General features: G+C 38.1%; 7 protein-coding genes across 12 annotated transcripts; 3 read left to right on the plus strand and 4 right to left on the minus strand.

Annotated features, from left to right (window-relative positions):
* The first annotated feature begins 41 nt into the window (after nt 1–41).
* Bet3 (blocked early in transport 3) lies at nt 42–639 on the plus strand. Its single transcript, XM_085342309.1, has 2 exons — nt 42–60; nt 122–639. The coding sequence occupies exons 1-2, from the start codon at nt 42–44 to the stop codon at nt 637–639; spliced, it is 537 nt and encodes a 178-aa protein (XP_085198435.1).
* A 67-nt stretch (nt 640–706) lies between these two features.
* On the plus strand, nt 707–1733 carry LOC113463999 (E3 ubiquitin-protein ligase RNF180-like). The gene is made up of 3 exons (XM_026811450.1): nt 707–795; nt 978–1166; nt 1347–1733. The coding sequence occupies exons 2-3, from the start codon at nt 981–983 to the stop codon at nt 1533–1535; spliced, it is 375 nt and encodes a 124-aa protein (XP_026667251.1). The 5' UTR covers nt 707–795; nt 978–980; the 3' UTR covers nt 1536–1733.
* A 498-nt stretch (nt 1734–2231) lies between these two features.
* On the minus strand, nt 2232–4786 carry red (LysM peptidoglycan-binding domain-containing protein red). Its single transcript, XM_018020167.2, has 5 exons — nt 4374–4786; nt 3983–4269; nt 3752–3892; nt 3547–3674; nt 2232–3460 (listed from the first exon to the last, which is right to left on the minus strand). Exons 2-5 carry the CDS (start codon nt 4157–4159, stop codon nt 3223–3225), a joined length of 684 nt encoding a protein of 227 aa, XP_017875656.1. The 5' UTR covers nt 4160–4269; nt 4374–4786; the 3' UTR covers nt 2232–3222.
* A 98-nt stretch (nt 4787–4884) lies between these two features.
* LOC108622352 (pupal cuticle protein Edg-91) lies at nt 4885–6522 on the minus strand. 2 transcript variants are annotated; one of them, XM_026811449.1, is made up of 3 exons: nt 5944–6522; nt 5397–5686; nt 4885–5246 (listed from the first exon to the last, which is right to left on the minus strand). In XM_026811449.1, exons 2-3 carry the CDS (start codon nt 5684–5686, stop codon nt 5135–5137), a joined length of 402 nt encoding a protein of 133 aa, XP_026667250.1. In that variant the 5' UTR covers nt 5944–6522; the 3' UTR covers nt 4885–5134. The 2 variants fall into 2 exon arrangements, with proteins under 2 accessions (XP_026667250.1, XP_017875664.1); XM_018020175.2 differs by having other exon boundaries at nt 5836–6520.
* A 3-nt stretch (nt 6523–6525) lies between these two features.
* On the plus strand, nt 6526–7264 carry LOC108622377 (uncharacterized). The gene is made up of 2 exons (XM_026811446.1): nt 6526–6781; nt 6859–7264. Exons 1-2 carry the CDS (start codon nt 6546–6548, stop codon nt 7244–7246), a joined length of 624 nt encoding a protein of 207 aa, XP_026667247.1. The 5' UTR covers nt 6526–6545; the 3' UTR covers nt 7247–7264.
* A 963-nt stretch (nt 7265–8227) lies between these two features.
* Nucleotides 8228–12449, minus strand: OstDelta (oligosaccharide transferase delta subunit). Its single transcript, XM_018020225.2, has 11 exons — nt 12323–12449; nt 11847–12051; nt 11531–11662; nt 11179–11339; nt 10931–11070; nt 10464–10839; nt 10078–10257; nt 9780–10002; nt 9490–9696; nt 9057–9228; nt 8228–8820 (listed from the first exon to the last, which is right to left on the minus strand). The coding sequence occupies exons 1-11, from the start codon at nt 12388–12390 to the stop codon at nt 8678–8680; spliced, it is 2007 nt and encodes a 668-aa protein (XP_017875714.1). The 5' UTR covers nt 12391–12449; the 3' UTR covers nt 8228–8677.
* Nucleotides 12450–12790: 341 nt separating this feature from the next.
* Nucleotides 12791–23783, minus strand: pps (protein partner of snf). 5 transcript variants are annotated; one of them, XM_018020222.2, is made up of 11 exons: nt 23524–23783; nt 22827–22963; nt 22493–22747; nt 22152–22408; nt 21923–22082; nt 21554–21844; nt 19312–21468; nt 18784–19242; nt 18515–18654; nt 15657–18407; nt 12791–15206 (listed from the first exon to the last, which is right to left on the minus strand). In XM_018020222.2, the coding sequence occupies exons 2-11, from the start codon at nt 22951–22953 to the stop codon at nt 14301–14303; spliced, it is 7503 nt and encodes a 2500-aa protein (XP_017875711.1). In that variant the 5' UTR covers nt 22954–22963; nt 23524–23783; the 3' UTR covers nt 12791–14300. The 5 variants fall into 5 exon arrangements, with proteins under 5 accessions (XP_017875711.1, XP_017875713.1, XP_026667245.1 ...); XM_018020224.2 differs by having other exon boundaries at nt 18784–18888; nt 19012–19242; nt 22827–23783; XM_026811444.1 differs by having other exon boundaries at nt 15657–18077; nt 18156–18407; nt 22827–23783.
* Nucleotides 23784–23845: the final 62 nt, after the last annotated feature.

Consider the following 23845-nt stretch of genomic DNA (forward strand, 5'->3'; position numbering starts at 1 on the left):
ATCGTATTCTACTGTATTTGAATAATTATTCGAACTATTACATGTCAAATTTGAAACACGGTTAGGAACGATATGAAAAATTTCTATAAATAATTGATATTAAGAAGATTAATCACTTTAGCATATATTTATAAATTTCAGAATTCCGAATTGTTTACGTTGACGTACGGAGCACTGGTGGCTCAATTATTAAAAGATTATGAAAACGTCGAAGATGTAAATAAACAACTGGAAAGAATGGGCTACAATATGGGAATTCGCTTGATAGAAGATTTTCTGGCTCGCACTGGATCTGGACGGTGTTACGATTTTCGAGATACTGCTGAGAAAATCCAGACTGGTTTCAAAATATTTTTGGGAATACAACCAACAATCACAAACTGGAGTGCAGCTGGTGACGAATTTTCCTTGTGCTTCGAAGCTAATCCATTGATAGAATTTGTTGAATTACCAGATAACTGTTTAAATTTGAAGTATTGTAATATATTGATTGGAGTATTGAGGGGAGCTTGTGAAATGGTACAGATGGAAATTGCTTGTTGGTTTGTACAAGACCAACTAAAAAATGATAATGTAACTGAGATACGTGTTAAATTTATTAAGAGATTAGAGGATGCTATTCCAGCAGGTGAAGATTAAGCAATTCCTTAATTTCAAAGGTACATATCAAATTACTTTTAAAAATTCTCTTTCTTATTTATATTATATATATTAAACAATATTAGTGTACATGTACTAGAGTATGTAGGATTGTTGTTGCACTTCCTCTTGATTAAATGTCATTGGATAAAAGAAGTAAACTCTATATGTACTTTATGTGAAAATATTATGTTTATGTTATTTTATAAAGCATTTTTAAAATGTGTATATCTTAGAAATATTTGCACTATAACTATCTATGTTGGACAATTTTTCTCTGTTTTATGTGTTCATAACCTTTTAAATTTAACTCGTAATAGTGTACTTTTTCCTTATAGATAATGGAAGTAAAGTGTAAACATTGCAGAAAAGATCTTTTTGACAATGAACGCATTCCACTGATGACTTCTCATGGCGAAGTAAAAAGAAGTTGTATGGATGTAGGATGTGGGGCAGCCAATTCTGAATCTTGTTCATATTTGCCTACAGAGATGCTCCCTGAATGGATTGAACATGCTATAAATCAAGTAAAGTGTTTTTTGCAATTATATTATTATGACGTTCCAGTATTGTCACATGTAATTAAAATATCAAAATAGATATTAAGTACTGTATCATGAATAAATATTATGTGAACGAGAAGAATTCACAAATATCAAAACTGCCGCCCGCGTAAACATACATAAGAGAATGTGCATCTTTTACAGGAATCATGGACAAAAGGTAGACTTCATTGCCCAAATTGTAAAAACCGTGTAGGTTTGTTTAATTTTGTGAATGAATCAAAATGTGATTGTAACAAATTTATAATACCCCCAGTTAGAATAACTAATAGCAAAGTCGACATTCGGTTCAGCATTGACATTTCTGAAACTGATCCTATCAGCTCAGATTAAAAAGCCTCAAGCTTTAATCAATCTCTAAATAATGAATTGTACAGATATAGCTTTATAATCCTTAGCAGTTAAAATATTGTACTGTAACACCTGTTATATTTACACTGCTTAACACAGTCAGCGATGTTGGATCATTCAAAAAAGATTTTATGTATTCACCTATACTATTAAATGTATACAATTGAGTAATAACTATAACTTGGCATTTTTATTTCGACATTGTATATAAGCATGCAGAGACAGATCAAATCTCTTCTAAACTCGTAAACTGTTGGCAATTCTCACCAGTTTTTTTACAACATGTACCTCCAATTTTCGTTATTGCATATGTACATGCAAATTATGTTATCAACAGGCAAGATTCATTTTGCATGTATACAACAAACATTTAAATAGTTCACAGTGTATATCTACAAACACAAACGCACATGAGTAATCAAAATACTGACTGTGTACATTTTACGCAGAACAATGTCTGTTTTATGTTACAATATAATTAATAAATTATATCGTGTGCATTAGAACGTCTTTTAATTAAAAAATATTCGCATCAACAATAACATAACAAAATAATACATATTGATGTAATCAGTGATTTAAATATTGAATCATTTTTGTAAATCAAATAATTGTTTTCATATCACTGACATAAGCAATTGCTCTCAGATTTTAATGACAATTTTAAGGCAAAATACCTATTTTTTAAATCTAAAAAAAAAAAGTTTTTTAATACTTCAAATAGGGTGTACATGTTAAATTCATTTGTGCATTATGTACAAACGATTCTTAGACAATAGCAGATTTAATTCTACCGAAGTTCGTGATTGAGATTATTTATATACTGAGTTACAAAATTATTTTTTACGTAGTTGTAACTAAGAATTGAGCACTGATATTAACTTGAATAATGTTCCGTGTTGCTAGTCGTTGGAGACTGGTTTAGATAATTCAATTAGTTAATTTCATATACAACAAATTTTTTATCTAAGCTGTTATTTGCCTATTTTGGCATTTAACGCTTAGTGAAACAAAAATAAAATACATAAAGAAATAATAGAATAACAACATTCTAGGGAAGACAATAGAATTGTTTTGAAAGTAGATTTGTACTACTGAGTATTAACATTGGATCATATCAATATTTTAAATTTTAAATGATAGGTTCCATAATTATTCGTTTGGTACAATTTAAGTTACAAGCGGTACATATAACTTGATACAATTGAATTTGTTTTAATGGTCGTATTGAAAAACATATTGCTGTCCGCAATAAAGATAAAAATTTGATTTATGTGAATCAGCCAAACTTAATATTTCTAAACGTAAAATGTTTAGAAGAATGACAGAATTATTTATACAGTCTACTTCGATTAAAGGCACATATGGTTTGCTAAGAAATATTGTTTGTTTGGACAATATAGAGAGCTAGTTGATCCAGACTTGTACTCAGACTATAAGAATAAAAATGGTCAGCATTAATTTTTACAAATACTTTCAATTACTGCAATCAAGATAGATTAAACAAATATATGAAAAACAACGAATTGATAGTGGATCAACCAGTATCAAATATGAATTAGTTTTCTATTATTTTCAGTACATTACTTGGTATTCATGTAACTTTTGTTCAAGCTCTTTAATGACATTGTCAATTTTAAATGTATTACAGACCAACAAAATGTAGTTGCTACAACTGGAATATTTCGTCTTGTTGTTGTTGAAGTCTTTGTAAAGACGTTTTCACTTTCCTGCCCTGAGTCATTACTACAGCAGTCGGAAAATTATGCATATCGCCAGAAGATGATGGTCTTAAAGACTCTGACGAGGATGGTACGTTATGTGTGTTTGAAGTTACAGGTAGTGAATTACGTAATTTAGAAGTCTTATGTGGTCGTATAAAGATATCGCTATCCTCGGTGCAAAATCTGAAGCACAATTTTCAATTGTTAACAATTACATTCGTCAAAGAAATATTTTCTTACACTTTATAATTCATTGGTAAATAACTTACTCACTGTTCCCCTGAGTACGTTTAACTTCCTTTTTAGCATTGGCTATAGAAGAATCCATTTTAGCTAAGAAATCATTAACTGAACTATCATCATCTATAGATGATGCTATAGAAGATGGACTAGAAATCTGAAAATACATTTGGAAACGATAGAATATCAAGCAATTCATTGTCTATTATATTTGTAGACTAAGATTATATTTACACTTTGAACTAAATGATGTTCAGTTTCTTCTGTATTGTCTGATGATAATGGATTTTCTGAATGAATAGGAATAAGTAAGTATTCCCGTAAGAATAAACTATCAGAAGCCCATAATCTATTAACTCTTCTTATTTGTTCAGTCTAGGAAAATAAGAGAGCGAACTATAACATACAGTTTTATCATTTGTAATCAGTTATAAGATTGATAACAAAACTAAATAGACTTCATACGGTAGCTCCAAATTTCAATGCAATTCCTTGGAGGGTATCAGATGGTGTTACAGTGTACTTTATTAGACTCTCATGTCTTGACACATGTTTAGCTGTACTACCATACTTTTTCAGTGCCTTTCCAGTGTCCCTTATACACATTCGTTCTTCCATTTCTCTCCCGCCATTTCGTTCCATTATTAATTTTTAAAGTAGTGTAGGCGCTTAAGAAGCACCACAAACATGCCACCTTTTAATAATTGTAGACGAAGAATTTCGACACACTTTAAGCAACATAATCACATAACCTGTACAATCGAGAATCATTATTCATATCGGTATTTTACGAATGTCTCGTCTCGTTGGCAGAGACAAATAACGATACATCTTATATAGAAAAAGTTACACTTACTTTATCAAGGGTATATGTCAAAAATTAACAGGGCGTGAACAGTAGATTCACTAAGGAATTACAATGTCTTTTGAAATACAAGCATGTATATACATTTGAGATCGTTTTACGTTAACACATTCTTTCTCTTTTGTAAGAAATGTACCTAGTACATTTATAATTTCAGTTACGACGAATAACTCGTTCGGTCAAACCAAACCACACAGCATACTGCGAGTGGTCTGCACTGCACAGCTGATCGACGTGATAATCACTTACATATAAGTATTCTTTAACCAGAATGATAGTGTTTGCTTCGCTTTCATTGGATGATCAAAGTGCACTGTATATAGGCACAGAAAATATACAAGTCCAATTACTATTACGAAATTTCACTTCAAATAAATTCTATGGAAATACAGATATATATATAGTACTCAAATGTATATACGTATATGAGATATTCGATATCGCATGTTTATATAAAGTCAAATTACACTGGAATGTTTCCGGTGTCACAGTTTATCGAATAGTTAAATATAATGGCTCACTTTATTATCGAATCATATGTCACGTGGTACATTTAAGTTCGTTCGAACAAGCGCATAGAAATTACATTTTATTGCGCGCATGCTTAATGCATGTTTCACGTTCTAAACAATTTTATTTATGTATGTACAAGAAGTTTTATTCCGCGCTCCGTCACTCTGACGTGCTTTCACGTAGACTTCAAATTGCCTCTTGATATCCTTCTCTCTTATAGTCCTATTAGTTTCGAATTATTAGTTCCAACCCCAGCCATAAGCTGGTGATCCATGGTACGCGTATCCGTATCCTCCTCCGTATCCTCCTCCGTATCCTCCTCCGTATCCTCCTCCGTAACCGCCGCCGTAACTGTTAATAGTGAAAATTATATTCAAATATGTTCATGCATCGAACCCTGAATATAATGAATAAGTGTAAAGTATAGCGAACAAAAACTAATCTCTATGGACTTTGTATCGTGATAATAAGAACGAGCATGTTACGTGTATGTATACTCACTATTTAGCTTTGTATAAACCAGCTCCGAGAACCCCGGCACCAACGAGCGCTTTAGCGCCAAGAGCTGCACCGCCTAATAAAAGTGCTTTTTTGCCAACTAATGCCGCTCCAGCGGCTCCCGCTACAAGTAGAGGTAATTTAAGAATAGGAGCTCTTTTTGTGCGACTCAGTTTTCCCGCAGTTTGATCGATAAGGGCAACAGGAAGTTGACCTTCCTCGATCGACGACGAGCTGCGTATTTGATCAACAAGAATCAATACCACCAGGATAAAAAAGTACGCCGATTTCATCTAGGAAGTAAAAGAAATTTCGAAAACTTATAATTTTTCCGTTGTGACTGCGAAAACGAAAGAAAAAGAAGAAGAACTGGAAGACGATTTTAATGAAGAAATGGAACACGAATCGCGCATAAGTGGATTGTTTGAATCGAGAAACTAACTTTGTCCGGAGGATATGATGCAGGCTCGTTAGGAACAAAATATCAGGACGGCTGAAAACACGGGATGACTTTTATATCCGAGAAGCTCAGATTTTATCCCTTCCATACCCGCGAACATAGTAGCTTCGATCTTTTGAAACCGGAATTTACAAATCTCTCCTTCTTCACGTCCTGGCGTTCGTCTTTGTCTCGGTCTGGGTTCGCCTTTGTGTCGCTGAACTCGTCACTGATTAAGAATGTCGTATTTTCTGCTCATCTTTTCTTCTCTGGTGTAGTGTCACGAATATTGAGTGATTTGCATCAATCATGTTCCCACGAGCGGAAAGGATACTGTTCGGAATTTGCCTATTACAGTATTCGAAATACGAAGAACGTCATTTGCCAAAAATGCCAGTCATTAGCTTTCACTAAGTGTTGATTTTTTGAATTTGCGGCCTTGAGAATGCCGGTAATGCTATTTTGGGCAATTCACGGAAAAAACCAGTTGCACAATACATTGCACACTTATACCTAATATTTTTGTCAAACATTAATTTGAGACGAATTTGACGATTATTATCGAATTCAAATTTAAAGCTCTCGATTGATAAAGAAAAGAAAAACGAATGAAGTTGAAAGAAGTAGCCTCTCGCAAGAGGTTGTTGGAGAAAGAGAAAAAATAGGAAGAGGTTTGTACAAGTTATTTATTGGAGAGCTCTTTAACGAAAGCAATGCCACCGAAACGGAAACGAAAAGCGCGAGGGAAGAAGAAAGTACAAACTGCTAGTCCGCAAGATGTAAAGAGAGATACGTTCTTTCGCGAACTCAAGCTCAGCGTGTTAAACACAGACCGTTATCGGTCTTCTTGGAGGGAGATGCTTACACGGATAAAAATGCCAGACTTGTGGCGGAAGGTCGAAATAGCCTGGCAAACTTTGGAGCATGCCTTTGATTTCAAGGACTACAGGTATTCACGGACGTGACATACGATCGTCTGAGGGATGACGGAAATTCCTTTCACAACCGCGCCTCTTTCTTTTTTAGCATCAGTTTATTACTGGACAGTTTGCAAGAGGCCGAAGATCAACGTCGTACAGCGAACGGCGCTCACGTGGAAATGATCAATAGATCGTTGGACGCGCATGAAACGCGGTTGAAGGTCGCCGATGCCCTGTTTTATGGGGACATTGAGACGGCATTAAACGACAAAGCTGTCGAATTTGAGAGCATCAATCGTTGTCGTAACAAGAGGGAAGGCGCTTTGCGAAAGATCAATATGCTCGTTAATTATCGTGGCGAAAATGAGGCGAATACATTGCGGAGCATTGCGATTAGTAAGATACACGCGACTGTGAATGTTAGATCGTTAAAACAAGAATTGGAATCGACGATTCCCTCGACCGATTTAATAAATTTTACGAATCTAAGGTAAGATCGAAGCTTTCGCGGAAGACGGAAAAAACGAAAGAAGGATAATCATCACGCAACTTCAGAAGAGGCTCGAGAATCTTTGGAACGATTTACGAAACGTTTTCTCTGATTACCGTAAAAGTATGGCACCAAATATTATTTTTACATTCCGTATGAATCTGAGTTCATCAATGTTTGTCAAGTACTTCATTCGCATTTGAATAAGGTACGGAGGATCGGCGAAAAGGCTACGATGTTATCAGAAGGAAAGACCAGATCGACCAACAAACGATCACCCGACAGTATCTACGTATTTCGAATCTTCTCGAGGATATTACGAAATTCCGAGAAAAGATTAACTGGTACAAAAGTGAAGCTACGGTTGAGTTACAAGAGATTATACGGGAAGCGAATTTCTTTCATAACGTTTACCGGGAGACGAATGAAAATTTCCTTGCTGGTACGTTATACTTCCAAGGGTGAACTACAGATTTATTACAACTGACCACCAAATTAGGTTGCAAAAAAGATAAACACAAAACATTGACGATGTCCAGGGAATATAATAATACCGCGAAATACTTGGAACACTTGACGAAGAAAGCTGAACGCATATTCGTTTACATGCAAATGTGCAGAAAGCACGAGACGCAAGATGAAAAGATACTTCCTATAGTCGACAACCATCCTGTGCAATTCCGGCCAGACAGTGATGATGATATTCAGCTTCAAACAGTTAGAATTCATTTTGCCGGTTTCTTACAATGTACACAAGTGCAAGTACGATAAAACTGCAATGAACCGTTTTAGGTAGTTAAAGATTTCGAAAATTCGGTTAACTTTTGGCGCCGGTTAGGTTTTGCTCAATTAATCACTAACGAAATTCGCATTCAACGAGACGAATTGTTGATGCAAGCGAATGATTTACGAAAAGCGTTGAAACTTCATCTTGACAGCGAAGCGAACTTGGCAATGTGTATCTAGAAGGATCAACCAGAGAGACTCGTATTAAAAATTGTCTTTATTATGTCACACATGTTGCGAGTTGACCATTGAGAACTACATGTTTATTTTTAGTGGTATATTTACGTACACAAACTCGTGAACATTAAATAGGAATGAGGAATATGTAATCAAAAAAGAAAGGATCGAGGAAAATTTGTGTACTTGTGCATTCTTGCATCACATATACATTGATCTTTGATCCTTAACGAATAAAATTCGTACGCAACAGTTCGTTACAAATGCAGACCCACAATTTAATGATGGAAAATAGTATTGCTGTCGCTCATACCGAACGAAATTTTCACTAATACCGAGAACAATAAACATTATTTAGTGATGACAACAAATTCGTACATCATTATCAATTAAACGATTTATTCGTTCTGACAACACCAGTCTTATCTTTCTCTGGCTTTCTTGTTGAATAACTTAGAAAAGTATAGCGTACTCAGCGTAATTTCTGTTTTTGCGCTATTTGTGATAACATTTTATTGCCTGCGAGGAATGTGACTATACCCAGCCCGAAAAGACATCGAAGAGTAACAAACATGTTCAGCTTCAGCCAGAAGATACCGAGAAGCACGAAGATACCTAAAAAAATACATGCATTGATTAAAAATTAGTTATTGACATCAAAGTACAAAATCTTAAAAATGTTGTGAAAAATGGGCTACAAATGTAATATATGCATTAATTACATTTGCGAAAATATCACGTCTTTCTCTTTGCCCAAGTAACAAAACAAATTATAATCAGCGACTATAATTTGTCTGGTATCGGGCATGCTATAACAAAGTTATGAATGAGATAAAAGATAAGATACTTACTTCCCAGTCCAAGGTGGAACGTGATAGCGCTAAGTGAAAATGGAAAGTTCGATATATTTACTCCGAGTCTTGCCCATAATACGAGTAATAAGAGAACTGGCGCCAAGCACAATCCGGTAAATAGGTTCGAGACGTAAACCGGTGGTCTTTTCTCAGGTTCACGGAACATGTGCTGTAAAATATCAACAAAAAAACCAATAAATTACCGCGCTAATGTTAACCACCACTTGGAAACATTTAGTAGAGATATGTCCGTCGAATGAAAACATTCTAAATAACATTTCATTTAGAAAAATAAAAATATACATTCAACAGGAATTTTATTCTCCCAATGTTAAGGAGGTGACAGAATCTTAGATAGACTGCTATCACTAACGAGCATTGGTGCACAGATATCAGTTACAAGATAACGTATAATATTGGTGTACTGTACCTTTATCTCTGGTTTCGTCGTATAAACGCTGGATTTATAAAGAACACCCTTATCTGCCCGGTCGGACGCGGGCGCCTCAGGGAATTTTAAAGCAATCGTCGCCAGTGTCCACTGGAAAGGATTGCTCAATACTGCATCGCCCACGATCAATTCTACATTATAGTCTCCGCTTTGGTAATCAAAATTCGCTGCTCCAGGTCCCACCGGCTGAAATATTGTAAATAAGGGAATAGGAGACTAAACATATTCCAAAATAAATTATACGAAGGACTTATGAAGAATATAATTACCATATCGAATCTATAAAGATACGACGCATCTGGTTCAGCGACGAAAATAATTTCACGTCCTTTTTTATCACCGTTCGAAGCAGACGCAGAAGAGAGCCGAACGAATGCTTGATGCGTACGTATAGGCTTTTTAGTAGCACCATCCTTAAGCAAAAATCGCATAACTACTTTCTGTTGGGAGTCAGCTTCGATCTTCTGCGATAATTTTTCCGGGAAAGTCACCCTACAAGTACACATGATACATGAAATGAGTTTTTACTGTACTATTGATTTGAAATTTAAATTTGAAATAATTTACCGTGTAAGCTTTGGCTGAGTGGTCTGATCAGCATCAGCGGTACCGATTTCCAAGTGATCAACCACTACTTCGGAAAGAACTTTTACCGTAACAGTATTAGTCACCGACCCCGCTGTAACTGTTATCTTATAAAATCCACGTTCCGGTTTTGTTTCCATGAAATTAAGAGTGAACAACGTTCTGAAATTGAATCATAGTTCATGAGACCACATCAAATGTAAGAAAATTTTGTTCGTTGAACTTCTTGATCTTTCTTACGATAGAAAAATCAAAGGGTTGTGTCAACAGTCAGTATAATTTACCCCAAGGTATAGCCGACTTCAACAAGAAGTTAAACTGAGTCGGTAAAGTATTGGGGAAAATCTGATTAAAAGTTTGACACTCACTTGTCCGTTGACGACGGCTGTAAAGTTTGTTTATTGAGTGCGGTAGCATCGTCCCCGACTCTCTCTGCTGCATTAGCGACCACTTTGAACGTGCTGGTTAATGGATTCCCCAGTATGTCGCAAACCTTTACTGTGACTAGAGGTTGTTGAGAAGAAATGCTGATTTCTCCATTAGCTAACGTTATGCACACTGGTTTCTCAAACTCGTTGTTTGCCAAAGTTGTTATAGCCGACAGCAAACTCGTAACACCTCTCAGCGTCTGCACTGAACGTCGAGATAGAAGATAATTCGCCATTTTAACTATTTGCTGAGACGTCAATGGTGGTCTCTTCTTGAGTGTGCTGGAAAGTTTAAAAATACCGTTCACTAGATGACCTAAAAATCACATAGAAATAGTATGTTAATTTCTCGTTGGTGTAGTCGATTGATAATGTCCACTTGAAGCGGAGTTGCCATGTACACTTACTAGTTACTGAGAGGCCACCTTCGAATTGTAAATATTGGCCGTTTATTTCGTCAGCCTGAACAATGGCGTCCTCGATGCGATCGAAGGCGAACATACCGCTTGTTCCAAGATCCGAGGCAATATGGAACGTATAGCCCAGGCTGCTCGTAAAAAATCCGATCAGTAAAAATTACAAGTTGGATTCATCAGTACTTCATTTCTGCTTGCAACGCTTTACGAACTTAAAATATCATCAAAGTAAATCGTACTTCCATAAACTGTCATCCTTTCGCAGTGCATTTTGTACTGTTTTTATGACTTTATCAATCCTATCACGTGATAACTTTTCAGATAGAACAGTTAGTCCTCTAACTGCGTAATACAATTCTGTCATACTGGAAGTCTCCTTCTCTACAACATTTGTGAGCACCTGTTTAAACAAAGAACTTTGTTTTTGTATCTTTGATGGAACAAATCTCAATCAACATTGATATAAGAATTTTATTTCAGTACATATAGTTCTCTTCAGTGGAAGTGCAGCAGAACGAAAGTTTTTGTAAGCATCATTATATTAAAGAAAATATTTAAAATAATATATCACAATTTTTCAAATATATATACCTTTATGACGTCAGGTGGAGGAGTGCTTTGACAATTTCCTAATGCCTGCCAAGTAGAAGCTACGTAGAAAGCTTTTTCTGCTGTGATATCATTGTCATCCTTTATAGCTTTTGTCAAAAAATCACAGATATCCTGTAAATTATAATATAAACTCTATTAAAGTATCAGTCAGGAGTTTTTTTTACTATTTTCCTAGGTACAAATTTTATTCAGTAAGACTAATCATAAGATCACTGTTTATCAATTATGGCTTATAATTCATCATATATTAGAGCATATTTCTGTAGAGAGATGAATAGGTAGCCATTATTCTTACCCGTTTGTTTGATAAGGTTTCTCCAAGAAACTTGTATCCAAGAACAGAATAATACACATTAGCCACATCACTGGAAGTTAAACCGGGTTCAAGTATCTTTTTTAAGTGAATTCTATCAGCTATCGTCAAATAGGAATTCGTTGACTGCAATATTTTTTCGGCCGAAAAACATAGTGCGACGATAAACAGGATCAACAGCAACAATCTAGAAAAAATACATCGATTTTTTATCGAATCAAAAAAGTGTGAATTTTGAATTAGTTGAAATGTACAGATATTTAGCCAACAGATCGATTAGAATGTACATTAAAATCCAAGAATCAAGAAGATAAATGTGGCGAGTAGAGAGCATGAAAACAACCGGTTCTACTGTTTGAGAAATTGTATTGCACAAAGACATCAATATCCGTGAACGCTCATATGTGATATATAAAGAAAATTTATAAAGAAGAGAAATAAAATGGAATTAAACTCACGGAAAATCACTGTGATGAGAACGCCGGCTACGACGTTGCTCTACGAGAATATATCGTACCTTACCCATCGCGCGTGTACCGAAAAATGGACGATTCTCCGTTCCGGAAGTAGTTGGCACCGTTGGCACGTTGGCACGGCAAAACGAAAACGTGTGTTGAACAGAAGATAGAGAGCGCGCGTGCGTCTAAATTTAACGAATACTGCAGGGATTCGAACAGTTCCCCTAAAATCCTGTATTGGTATCTGTGTATATTCTACAATTATACCGTAACTCGAATTCAATTATTACAAACACCATAACATGGTAAAGTGCACGAATTCAAATCGAAAACATGCTTCATTGGCAATGAGGACGTTCTTATTGTGCATGTTGATTGTCTAGGTATAACTATAGGACGAATAATTGTATTATTATAATTAAGTAATTTTGAATAAGAGGAAAACGAAATGTAAAAATAAGCGACGAGTACACAACTGCATAAGGTTTGTATATTTTGTACAGATTAAACAGGATTAAAAAACGGAAGGATTTTTTTTAATTAATTCTATGCTAAGCTAATTGATTGTAGCAATAATAGTAACATTAACGATGGTGACAATAATGTCAGTGTACAATAATCATTATTATGTCATACTACTGGTAAATGTATATAAAACTTAAAATTACATATTAAACGAATATATAATTAAAGATTTGTAGGACATATAGCTTGTCTACGAAAACAGCGTTACCTTATTTTGTGCAGTACTTAATTAAGATTCGTTGAAAAAACATTGAACATTTCTCGAGGTTATACTTTGATTAAAATGTTTCTTCTTTTTGATATATATACATCATTGTTCCGTGTTTAAGTGCGTATCGATCAAAGCAAACTTATGTTTCAACAACGTGTCATAAAATAAAATGAGTTGTTACTTATATATGATCGTCAGGTAGGTTTTCATTCTAACGAGTGTTGTTTCGATAAAGTAGCCATGACGATAGAAAAACTGAAATTCAACAGAGACTAGGGATGGCGCAACAATGATGGTGGTCGTAGCAGTGTCGTAGTTCGTATTGTATATACAAAACAGAAAAAAGGCAGGGTGAGGTGAGATCCATTTTCTTCATTTTTTCCATTAGTTTTCTCGCGACACTCTCGCGGCATCAAAAGAAAAAAAGCGTTACGTGTGCAGAACTCGATACCTTAGACTTGGACAGTTTAAAGGTACGATCTGTCAAAGAATCTCGAAAGATTACACCGTTGCATGAACGTTTAATTTCTCGAAAGAATCGTTACAAACCTATTTTTTGTAAATGTATTGTGTTGTATTCACGAAGCTATATCAGAAAGGTGCACGGCATACTACCGCACACATATGTGCTGGAGAAATAAAGTTATTGGTCGTTCGCGCGCATAGATCCTTATAGCTAAACTTATAATATATACACTGACAGCGCGTACGCATGTAACACGTGTGCGCCACATTACATAATCCCCTGCCGAGCAGATTTAAACAATATATTACAGCATACTTTTTTTCAGTAAGACTATGTACACGTAGCGTACGGTTCGAAGAACATTCGCGTTGTCTTTGTATTTACAACTACATTTGACATTCCCCAATTTCCGACAATAATTTTCCATCGACATCTTGCAATTTTGGCCCTTTTTCTCTTGTGATACTACACATGTACTCAACTCGCGCACAATATACATACATATATTCATACATACACAGTGTTTTTAGGATGAAACGTCGACGAGAAACGGACCGTTCTTTATGTATCAAATAACGATGAACTAAAACTACCAAAAGACTTTTGACTTGGTATGAAAATATAACGCGCGGAAATGGGTAATTTCTTTGTTCTGTCTTCTCTCCCAGTGTAGTGACATCGCTAAAGATTTTAATATAAAACGGACGATCACGTTTTTGTTTTCTTTAAACCAAAACAGCTATTCAATGTTTCATCATTTCATTGTTCGAGCACAACTAGTTGTCCGATTCCGAAGGACCCAAACCCCATCTTGACTTCAGTCTCGGATTTTTGTTTGGTGGAGTAGTAGGTGCAACACCCTCGTCGTTAACCTTTCGTTTCACGCTTAACACTATACCACTCTTTGGAGCGAATTTCGAACTTTGAGAAGCGATCGTTTTCGACACGTTATTTTCAATATTCGGCGGTGTACATGGGAATGGTGGGAAGTCCTCGTCTTCGAGACCTGGTGGTTTCGGCTGTTCAGGTGCGATGTTGCGTTTGAACGGTTCCGGGAAGGGATTTTTATAGGAAGTCGTCTCGTGGCAGGAAACATCCGTCACAGAAGGTAAGCCTGAAAGATTTCCAGGTACCGTTTGGATTAATGACGGCGGAGGAGTCCCTATGATTGTCGGAAGAGCTGTTGCCCCGGTTAAACTCGTCGATGCAGGTTTTTCAGTAGTTGCTGCTGCAGCGGAAGCGGCTGCGACCGCCGCCAATTCCTCTTCCGCTTTTCTTATTAGATCCAAGTCGCTCAATGAACTTAAAGTGCTTTTACTTTCTTTCTCCTTTTGAGTGGATTCTCGATGAGTAGATGTTTCCATCGGAGCTCTCTCGGGAGTGGCAGGTTTATTAAAACCGCCTACCAAATGTTTCGCGGTGGATGAAGAGGAGTAGACAGTGGGTAAGAATGTGGCGCTAGGCCTGGATGGTAGGTACGGATCTACTTTTGAACTTTCTTGTCGTTTTACGTTGGCTAAAATTTCTTGCAAATTCGGCGGTATCGTTATGTTCGATACCTTTTCGAGAATCGGTTGAGTGAACTTTGAAATACCGGGTGGCGGCGGTGTAAACGACCTCGTATCCGAAGGACTATAAGCCTCTTCGCAATTATCGTCATCTGGTGGATCCAGCCCTAAGCCCTAAAATAAACACAAATAGGAATAATGGTAAGCAATAGTCTCCAAGCCATATGCATTTAAAATGGGGAGGTATTAGGAAAAATGGAAGGAACCAGAGCTACTAATAGACTTTTACCTCTCGTTTAATATCCTATGACGGTAATAATGTTTTACCTTTATAAAACAACGAGAACGATGAAATACGTCGTAAGAGACTCGTGTAATAGAACGCAGATGTTTTAGAGCAAATGTAATCGTATTTATGTCGATATTCATGTATACAGATGTAAAATTACAATCTATATTTGTATTTATTTGAAATTGACATACGCAAGAAGTAAAACTCTGAGCAGCTCGAGGATAGGAAGGGGATAAGGCGGGTAACTTGAAATTAATTTTATTTACAATAGGGCTGAAGGAGAAACAATAACATTTGATTCTATAAAAAATAAATCTTGATAAAGTTCTCACCGGCAAAGTAGTTGTTGATTCGCCGAGGAACGACGAACTAATACTCTGTATCTGTTGTTTTTGTTCTTCGATTTGCCTATTTAATTCATCCATCTTCCGTTGAAGTTCGGTAGAATTTTTACTGGAAGAAATGATACTATTATCGAGCGCAGTACCGTCGATTGAGCCGGATATCGATGGTATCGTCGTTGCCAGTGCGTTCTCCTCGTCCATCTCACCAGGGCTGTAAGGTTCATCGCCGTCGTCCTCAGCTGGTTTACCGGGCGAAGAAGTAAGATCGATCTTTGAAGACAATTCAGGAACTATCTTGCATATAGCTGCAGTATCGAGGAGCGAGTTCCTGGACATTCCTATATGCGCCCTGTTCAAACTATCGAGAGTCGTTTGCGTAACTGGATGTTGCTTCTCTTTAGACAATTCGATGGTACCGCTACTTCCTGCTTTGTGATATGTACTCGTTGCGGTTCCTGAAGAAGAAGAAGAGGCAATCGTTGGCGTAGTTATTGATGTAGCTGCAATTGTACCAAGTATCGTGTTCGATTTCGAGACAGACACCAGAGGCGGCGTATAACTTCGATCATCCTTTTTCGATAATTTTAATGATACGGTAGAAGGGGGTGGTATACCGGCAAGCCGTTTCCTCTTGTTACGAACGATGATCCCTAGAAGAAGATGCGGCCTGTGCTCTTCGAAGCCAGGACCATTCAGAGGCAGGAGAACTTGAGGTAGCGTGCTCTGATTCGAAAACGGCATGATATAAAAATCTTTTATGTTCTTCGAGACGTTTCCGACTACTCCGAGTCGGCTTCTACTATTAAGATAACTGTACAAAGTTATGTACGGAATTTTCTCTTCGTCATTCGCCGCAGTAAGTCGGATCACCAAAATCTCCTTCGAACCAGTTTTCTTCATCTTTGAAATATAGTCCCATACCGTTTCGTGACTTATTCTACCTACGACGTCAACCGTATCCGGCAGATCGTCCATTAGATCTTTCGCCTGGCCGCTGACTTCTTGCGCGGTGATGAAAAATTTGGCAACATCGACCATGTTGACGAAACCCCTCCAAACAGTTTGCCATCCTCCCTTCGAGGCTTCACCATCGACAGTCACCGGTTCTGGGTCTCTTTCTCTTTCGGTATCTTCGTTAATGTCCGGTGTCTTGATTGTAACCGTGGAAGATGGTTCTCTGTCTGACACGTCAGAATCATTACCGTCGATGGTATTAGTCGTTGCCTCGTCTTCGACATGTCGCCATAGACGATCATCGATAGACTTGTCCGTCGATTTTTCTGCCACCATTGAATTTTCATCTTTCTTTTCAATATCCCTCTTCCTATCCTCTTCTTTCTTTTCACTATCCTTCGATTCGCTACGATTTCTTACACTATTCTCGTTTCTATGCCGATCTTTTTCCCTTTCTCTGTCTCTATCTTTCTGTTTCTTTTCTCTGCTTCTACTTTCGTGAGTCTTGGATTTATCCCGATCTCTGGTCCTGGATCGATCTGGACCTCTGTCCCGATCCCTATCACGATCTTTTTCTCTTTCACGTTTGCTTTCTTTATCACGAGATTTCCTTTCTCTGCTCTTTTCTCTAGTTTTACTATGCTCTCTATCATCTCTGCCACGTTTGTGTTTATTTCTACTGGTACTTTTATCCCGCCCATCATTCGTTTTTGACCGACTCCCATCTTTCATTTTCCCTCTGTCCTTTTCTCTGCCCCTATCCTTTTCTCTACCCCTATCCCTTTCTTTGTCTTTTTTTCTCTCATCATCTGAACCTTTGGATTTTTTCGTGTCTTCTTTTAATTTCAATCTATCCTCATCGTTCATCTTATTAGGATCCTTCTCGTCGTCTACAGTCGACGATATACTCTCAGCACTATTCAATGCCGTCACGATATCTTGTACCGGCGTTTTTGGATCTACGTGATCAATGCCACCGTCGTTTTCGATTATTTGCTCGCCTTTGTGCGTCTTAACAACAATAGACTTGGCTTGGGCCATTAAATCCAACTCGTTCTTTTTGATCATTTCCAATTGATGCTTTGTTTCTTTCTCTCGCCATTCGGCCAATTCCTGGCTCGCCATTTCGTCAGGACTCAGTCTTACGACCGCGTCTGGCGTCAATGATCTATCGGCAATTTTCCTAAACAATGTTAAGTTCTTTGTGTCTTTTATGTTGAATACGAGACTTCTGTACTTGGCTTTGTATTTCGCACCGGTGTCCTTAAAATATTTGTACATTTCCAACTCTATGTTGAAAGCTAGTTCGGCTATTTCTTCGTCAGTAAGCTTCAGATCATCGGTTTCCTTTATACGGCTGGATAATAGTTCTGTCAAAGTTTTCCGTATGTTCAATCTTATCGGCTCGGGTTCGGGTTTCTTCGGCAGAGTCGGTTTCACCTGTGGTTGTTGTTGCTGTTTTGATTGCACGGTTACCTGTTTTAATTCTTGTTTCTTCATCGGCGGTGTCACTTTCGGTGAAGCTACACTAACCTGTTGCTTCGCCTGTGGAGTAACCACTTTCGCTGTTGCTGTTTTGAATATTAAAGGACTCTTATTTGACTGGGCCAATATTGTTTGCTTCATCTGCACCGTTTTCGTGCTTGACGGTTGTTGCTGCTGTCCAGTAGAAATTACCGTAAACTTTTTATTTCCCGCCGTTAAAATCATTTGCTTAGAAGCCGGTACTTTTGTGTAGGTCAGTTTTGGAAGATTCTGCCCTTTGACGGGTGACGGAGACTTTCCCTTGAAGCACATTTTTTAAATGTTTATATCATGTAACAATAAAAAGCTGTGTACAAAGTACGGATAGCAATCGAACGATTTGAGATGAAACATATATGTACACTTACTGCTTTACTAGGTGTTTGTGCTTGAACTGGCAGAATCTTCCCTAATTGCAACGAACTAACGTTACTTGTTCCAACGACTTCGAACGTAGGATGTTCCTTTAACCACGTACGTAAATTTGATCTTGTCGGCGCGTCAGTACCTTGAAAGAAAACAAAGAAAAAAGAAAAGAAAGGGAGGACGGAAATGATAACGGCATACGTGCCAAATAAGAACGAGGAACAGAATAAAACTGCATGCCTGAATATATCACAGAAATTCGTCAACTTACCAGTCAACACTCTTCCCGTTCTACGCTCGAAAACAATAACCCTAGCATCGGGTTTCGGCTTTGAGATAGGATCGGACGGTGATGATTTCGCTCCTTTCGGGCTGGCTGTTGATCCAGGCATTGGTTTATCTTTGGTCAATGTTTCTTGAGCATGCGCGAGTATACACGCATCGGAACAATAAATGCTCGAGTTTCTCGCTTCCTTTTTACATACGACGCATTGCATACCGGTTGAATATTGAGCAGAGCCATTATCAGACTGAATCAGAGATGTTGCTGTTTCGTCGCCAAATGAAGTCTGAACTGAATCAAGATTTTTTGAATGGTCGCTGTCAGATTGAATTCCTTGATTCCCAGGCGTAGTCTGTGTCACGTTCAATTTAGCTTTCGCCTCTTCCTCTTTCTTCTTTGTGCAATTCGGACAAACCCATTCTATTCCCTTCTCCTCCATTTGTTGCCCTGAGAGGAAACAAAAATTAAATATTCACATTCGTTCATAAATGGTAGTTGTCGAACAATTTGCCTTACCCATTGCTTTGCTAACGTGCACGCATTTGCCGTGGAACCAATCTTCGCATACATCGCAACAAATCATGAAACGATTATTGTGCGGTCGTTTGCATATACACCACAGCCTATCAGGATCGTCTTCCGAATCCGAATTCTCCTCCTCCTCTTCTTCATCGTCATCGTCTTCATTCTCAATTTGTTTTTTATTCTTCTCTTCCGTTTCATCTTCTCCAACCTCCTCATTCACACCTTCTCTAATTCGAATTTTAGTTTCATTTCTCTCATTTTGAATCGTATTCGTGAAAGTTTCATGTTTCACAGATTGCAACGGTTTCTGATTAACGGTTTGTATGTTGTAACCTGGTTTCTCCGTTCGTTTCACAGGCTCAGTTTTTACTTGTAAACGCTTGCTCCTAGTAGCCGGCGCTTCGATAGGAGGTAACGTGATCACACGACCACCGCGAATAATTTGAATGGGTTCTTTGTCATCTTTCGCAGATTTTTTAGGTGTTTCTTTAGCGGATTGAAGTGTCGTTGCGATCGAAGCTGTCGCTGCAACTGTTGTCGCTACAACTGTTGTCGCCGCAACCGTTGTCGCCGCAATCGGTGTCGCCGCAATCGGTGTCGCCGCAATCGGTGTCGCCGCAACCGATGTCACTGCAACCGATGTCGGCGCAACCGATGTCGTCACAACTGATATCGCCGCACTTGGTATTGTCTCAACCTGTATTACCGTAACCGGTGTCGCAGCAACCGATGTCGCCGCAACCGGTGTCGCTGTAACCGTTGTCGCCGCAACCGTTGTCACCGCAACCGTTGTTGTACTTGTCGACATAGCTGTTGCAATTATTGCTGCAGAAGCATCCAGTTCTTTAGTAACTTCTTGCTCAGATGTGATCAAAGAAGGAATGATCATAGTACTTGATGAAGCTAATGCTTCTGATGTCGTTACAGTCGCTCCTCCTTGTTCAACAAGCGTAGGATTTTCAACCAAGTCAACACCGAGTTCCTCTTGTAATAATAATGCTTCAGCCAGTAATTCTTCTTCGTGTTTACTAGCCTCCATTTCCAACGTAGCTAATAAATGTTCTTCTCCTTCTATGCCTGCCGAATCTAAAGCAGGCGTTAAATCTTCCGATACATTAGGTTTAACGCCTGGATTAGATTCTACTTCGTTGTTCCGTACTGGTTGTTCGTTCTTTTCTTGCTTGTCCGTGACAGGAGTTTCAGGTAGTCCTTCTGTAATTTGTTCAGAAGGCGTAGGCGTGGATATGACCGCAGGGCGACTAGGTGTTCCAGAAGATGTCGACGGCATTACCTGCATAACGGGAGTCGTACTCACGGTGGAAGCGGCGACTGTAGGCGGTGTTGTAGAAATTAATGACGTCACCACATTTTCTTGACCCTTCGAATCACCATTTGAGCCAACGCGTCGAATAATATCTGGAGTTGAGAAAAGAGCAGGGCCCAGTGAATCTACCATGTACGCTGGAGATTTACGATTATCCTTCTTGGGATGCTTTTTCGAGGGATCGACAACTTTATTCTCTGGTGTTTTGACAGGTTCGACTTTTGTTTTCGTAATAACAGTTTCTATATTTTCGTTCTTTGTTTTTTCTTTCTTCAAATCGTATGTTTGTATCTTGGATACAACGGTAGGCGACGTCACTTTCGCTGGTTGTTGTGGTTGTACGTTTACTGTTTCATTCTGCACAACAGCAGATGTTTGTGTTGGACATACTTGTGGTACTGGGCTTTTTATCGGTGTGACGTTTGTCGTAACGGTTTTCGTGGTGACAGGTATCTGAACCAATTTACCATCCTTGGTTGCGAAGAATTTGGTTCCGGGTTGACCCAAAAATTTCCCTTTAGGTATAATCAACGGCTTCTTTACGTCGACACCTTTGAGATCGTTTGGTTTCACAAGTACTTGCTTTTGCACAAAAGTAACCTTTTGATTAATATTTCTTCCCTGTCCAGGTTTCGTAAGGATCATATCACCCTTGATCATATTAGCATTAATTAGGTTGGCTTTAACCTGATTCGTAGTTTGTAACGGTTTTTCAAAATTAGGAGACACGTCTTCGTTCGTCGATGGTGATTCGATCCGTTCTTCTTTCTTCCGCCCAACAGGAGTCTTAAACTGTCTCCTACCTCTGATGACAGTAAATCCTCCTAATCAAAATACAAACGAAATAACATTTTTTTTTTTTATATGTTTACAATATTGTAGTCAAAATGCAGTGTACTATTCTCTTACCTGACTTGTCTTCTTTTTCTGGAGTCTTCATGGCATTCACAGCAGCAGCCATTTCCATATCCAATCGACGGACTTGTTCCATATCCATATATTTGTTGGAACCTCTCCTACGAGTGGCTGCCATGCTTCCTCCTCTTGTGGTAAGACCTTTCCTACCACCTCTTGCTCGTATACCGCCTCTTCTAGGGCCTCGCGGACCAAAATCTGAATCGTTGTCGGACGGCTCCGACTCCGACGATTCAGTGGATGTTGTTAACTCTTCTTCATCTTCCTCGTTAGATCTTCCTGGATCTAATGAAAGCCCCAAAAAAAAACAGCATACAATTGTCATAATCAGTAGTGTCATATTTAATAAGACAGGACAATTACGTTTTCCAATACCATGTTGCATCACATCTGTCAAATTCCTGGAGACTGGATGTCCAACAGCTTTAGGCGTGTTTGTTATATTCACGGACGATCTTGAATTGTTACAAACGGAAATAGGCGTCGGAGGAATATTCTTTCGCGGTCGACCCACTGGTTTGCTCTGAAGCAATTATCGACGATTGATTGCCTAAGTTTGTACTATGTAAGAACTTTGTTATATTGTGCTTACAGTTTTAATGATTGGTTTTGGTTGCATCTTTGCCAAAAACATATTCTCAGTGTCAGTAGGGGATGCTGTTTTAGATGTCCCAGGAGCAGGCGAATATCGAGGTGCATAATGTAAACCATCGTCAGAGGTTGGTGAATCGATTACAGGCAAAGGATCTTTTGGTTTAGGATCAGAAGGTGACAATCTGCTCGTGTAACAATGGTCCAATTTAACGCTGTATCTGATAGAATTCTGTTGTTCCTCTACTGTTAACATATCTGGAAAATACCAGAATATCATGTACTTTTCTTCACGAAATACGATGACCATTATCATTTTCATTAAAAATAAGATGATTGTACCAAGCATAGCTGTAACATTTTCTCCAAGAATTTGCTTAGCCTCTTCACTTTGCAGAGCAGTTTCCAATCGTTCCAATTGTTCTGGGTCCATTTCCATGAAAGGATCAACTAAACTGGTTGCATCAGTGCCTCCAGAATTCACTGTGGCAGGTGGAAAAGCAGGAGGATCTACAGTTAATGTAATATCTCCATTTTCAATATCTGTATCTGCCTGTCCAACTCTAACAACGCTGACATTTGCATTGGACTGATTCACTAAAAAATCATGATTATGCAAATGATTCGATAAATTCAACACTGACACCATTGATCAAAGTTAAAGAATATAACTTACTAATCAAACTTTGCAAAGTTTCTTGATCAACAGATAATGAACCATCATCATTGACAATAATGATCAATGTATCATCTTTCTTTTCCATTCCACTCTCTTGTGGTTCGACAATGTACGAGCTAGACATTTTCCCTAACCTAATATACACGTCGCGTTATTCGATTTTAATGGTGCTGCCGTATCAAAAATGATACGTAGGTTTTATCCGTCTTGCGAATTAATCGTGTCCGAAAGAAAGGAAGATCATGAATACCCTTGAAAGGGAGACGCGGAGTTTGTACGAGCATCGAGAGCACCAGTACAAATAAACAAGAATCATCCGAGTTATCAGCCACGTTCCTGGTTACATGGAAGACGGGTTTCCCTTTTTATGAACCGGCCAGGACATTAAAACCGTGGTCAGTTTTCAACATTTGCCGTCGAGACGATGGGAAATTATCGAAAACTAAAGGGAAACTGGTGTATGGCAAAAAACAGCGATACACAGTATATGTATATCGTTCGCGTTTGTCACGTTACTACCTATTTTATGGGTACACTCTTACAGGCTTTAAAGATGATAAACAGCACGCTAATCTTTCTAATGATATCTACTTAAACCGACGTTCGTCGGTGGTAAAGAAGCGAGATACGCGTAACACGTTTAATATATCACACTTTATAAGAAGCATAATGTTCACGGCCAGGTAAACAGTACCGCCAAGAAGAGAATAGTCGCCATTTTGTTTGAGTCAGCCAAGTAACGTTTCCAAAAGTCTTCGGTCATCTGATGTTGTTTCACTGTTATTAACTTGTATGAAAGGTGGATTATTCGTACGAGACTCGATCCACTGGACTTTCATAAAAGTAAGATAACTACCGGGAGAATATTCAACTTCTTTTCAACGATACATGATGTTACGAATGCACTTCGACTTGTCTGCACACACTGAGACGCTGCGCGCTTCTTGTTGCGCAACAGCAACAAGAAGAAGCCAGTGGCGCTATAAAGCGTTAACACAGTTGCTGCGGCCAATTCT

The sequence above is a fragment of the Ceratina calcarata genome, unplaced genomic scaffold, assembly GCF_001652005.2.
Source record: "Ceratina calcarata isolate Rehan_Ccalc_2016 unplaced genomic scaffold, ASM165200v1 scaffold219.2, whole genome shotgun sequence".
Taxonomy (NCBI): domain Eukaryota; kingdom Metazoa; phylum Arthropoda; class Insecta; order Hymenoptera; family Apidae; genus Ceratina; species Ceratina calcarata.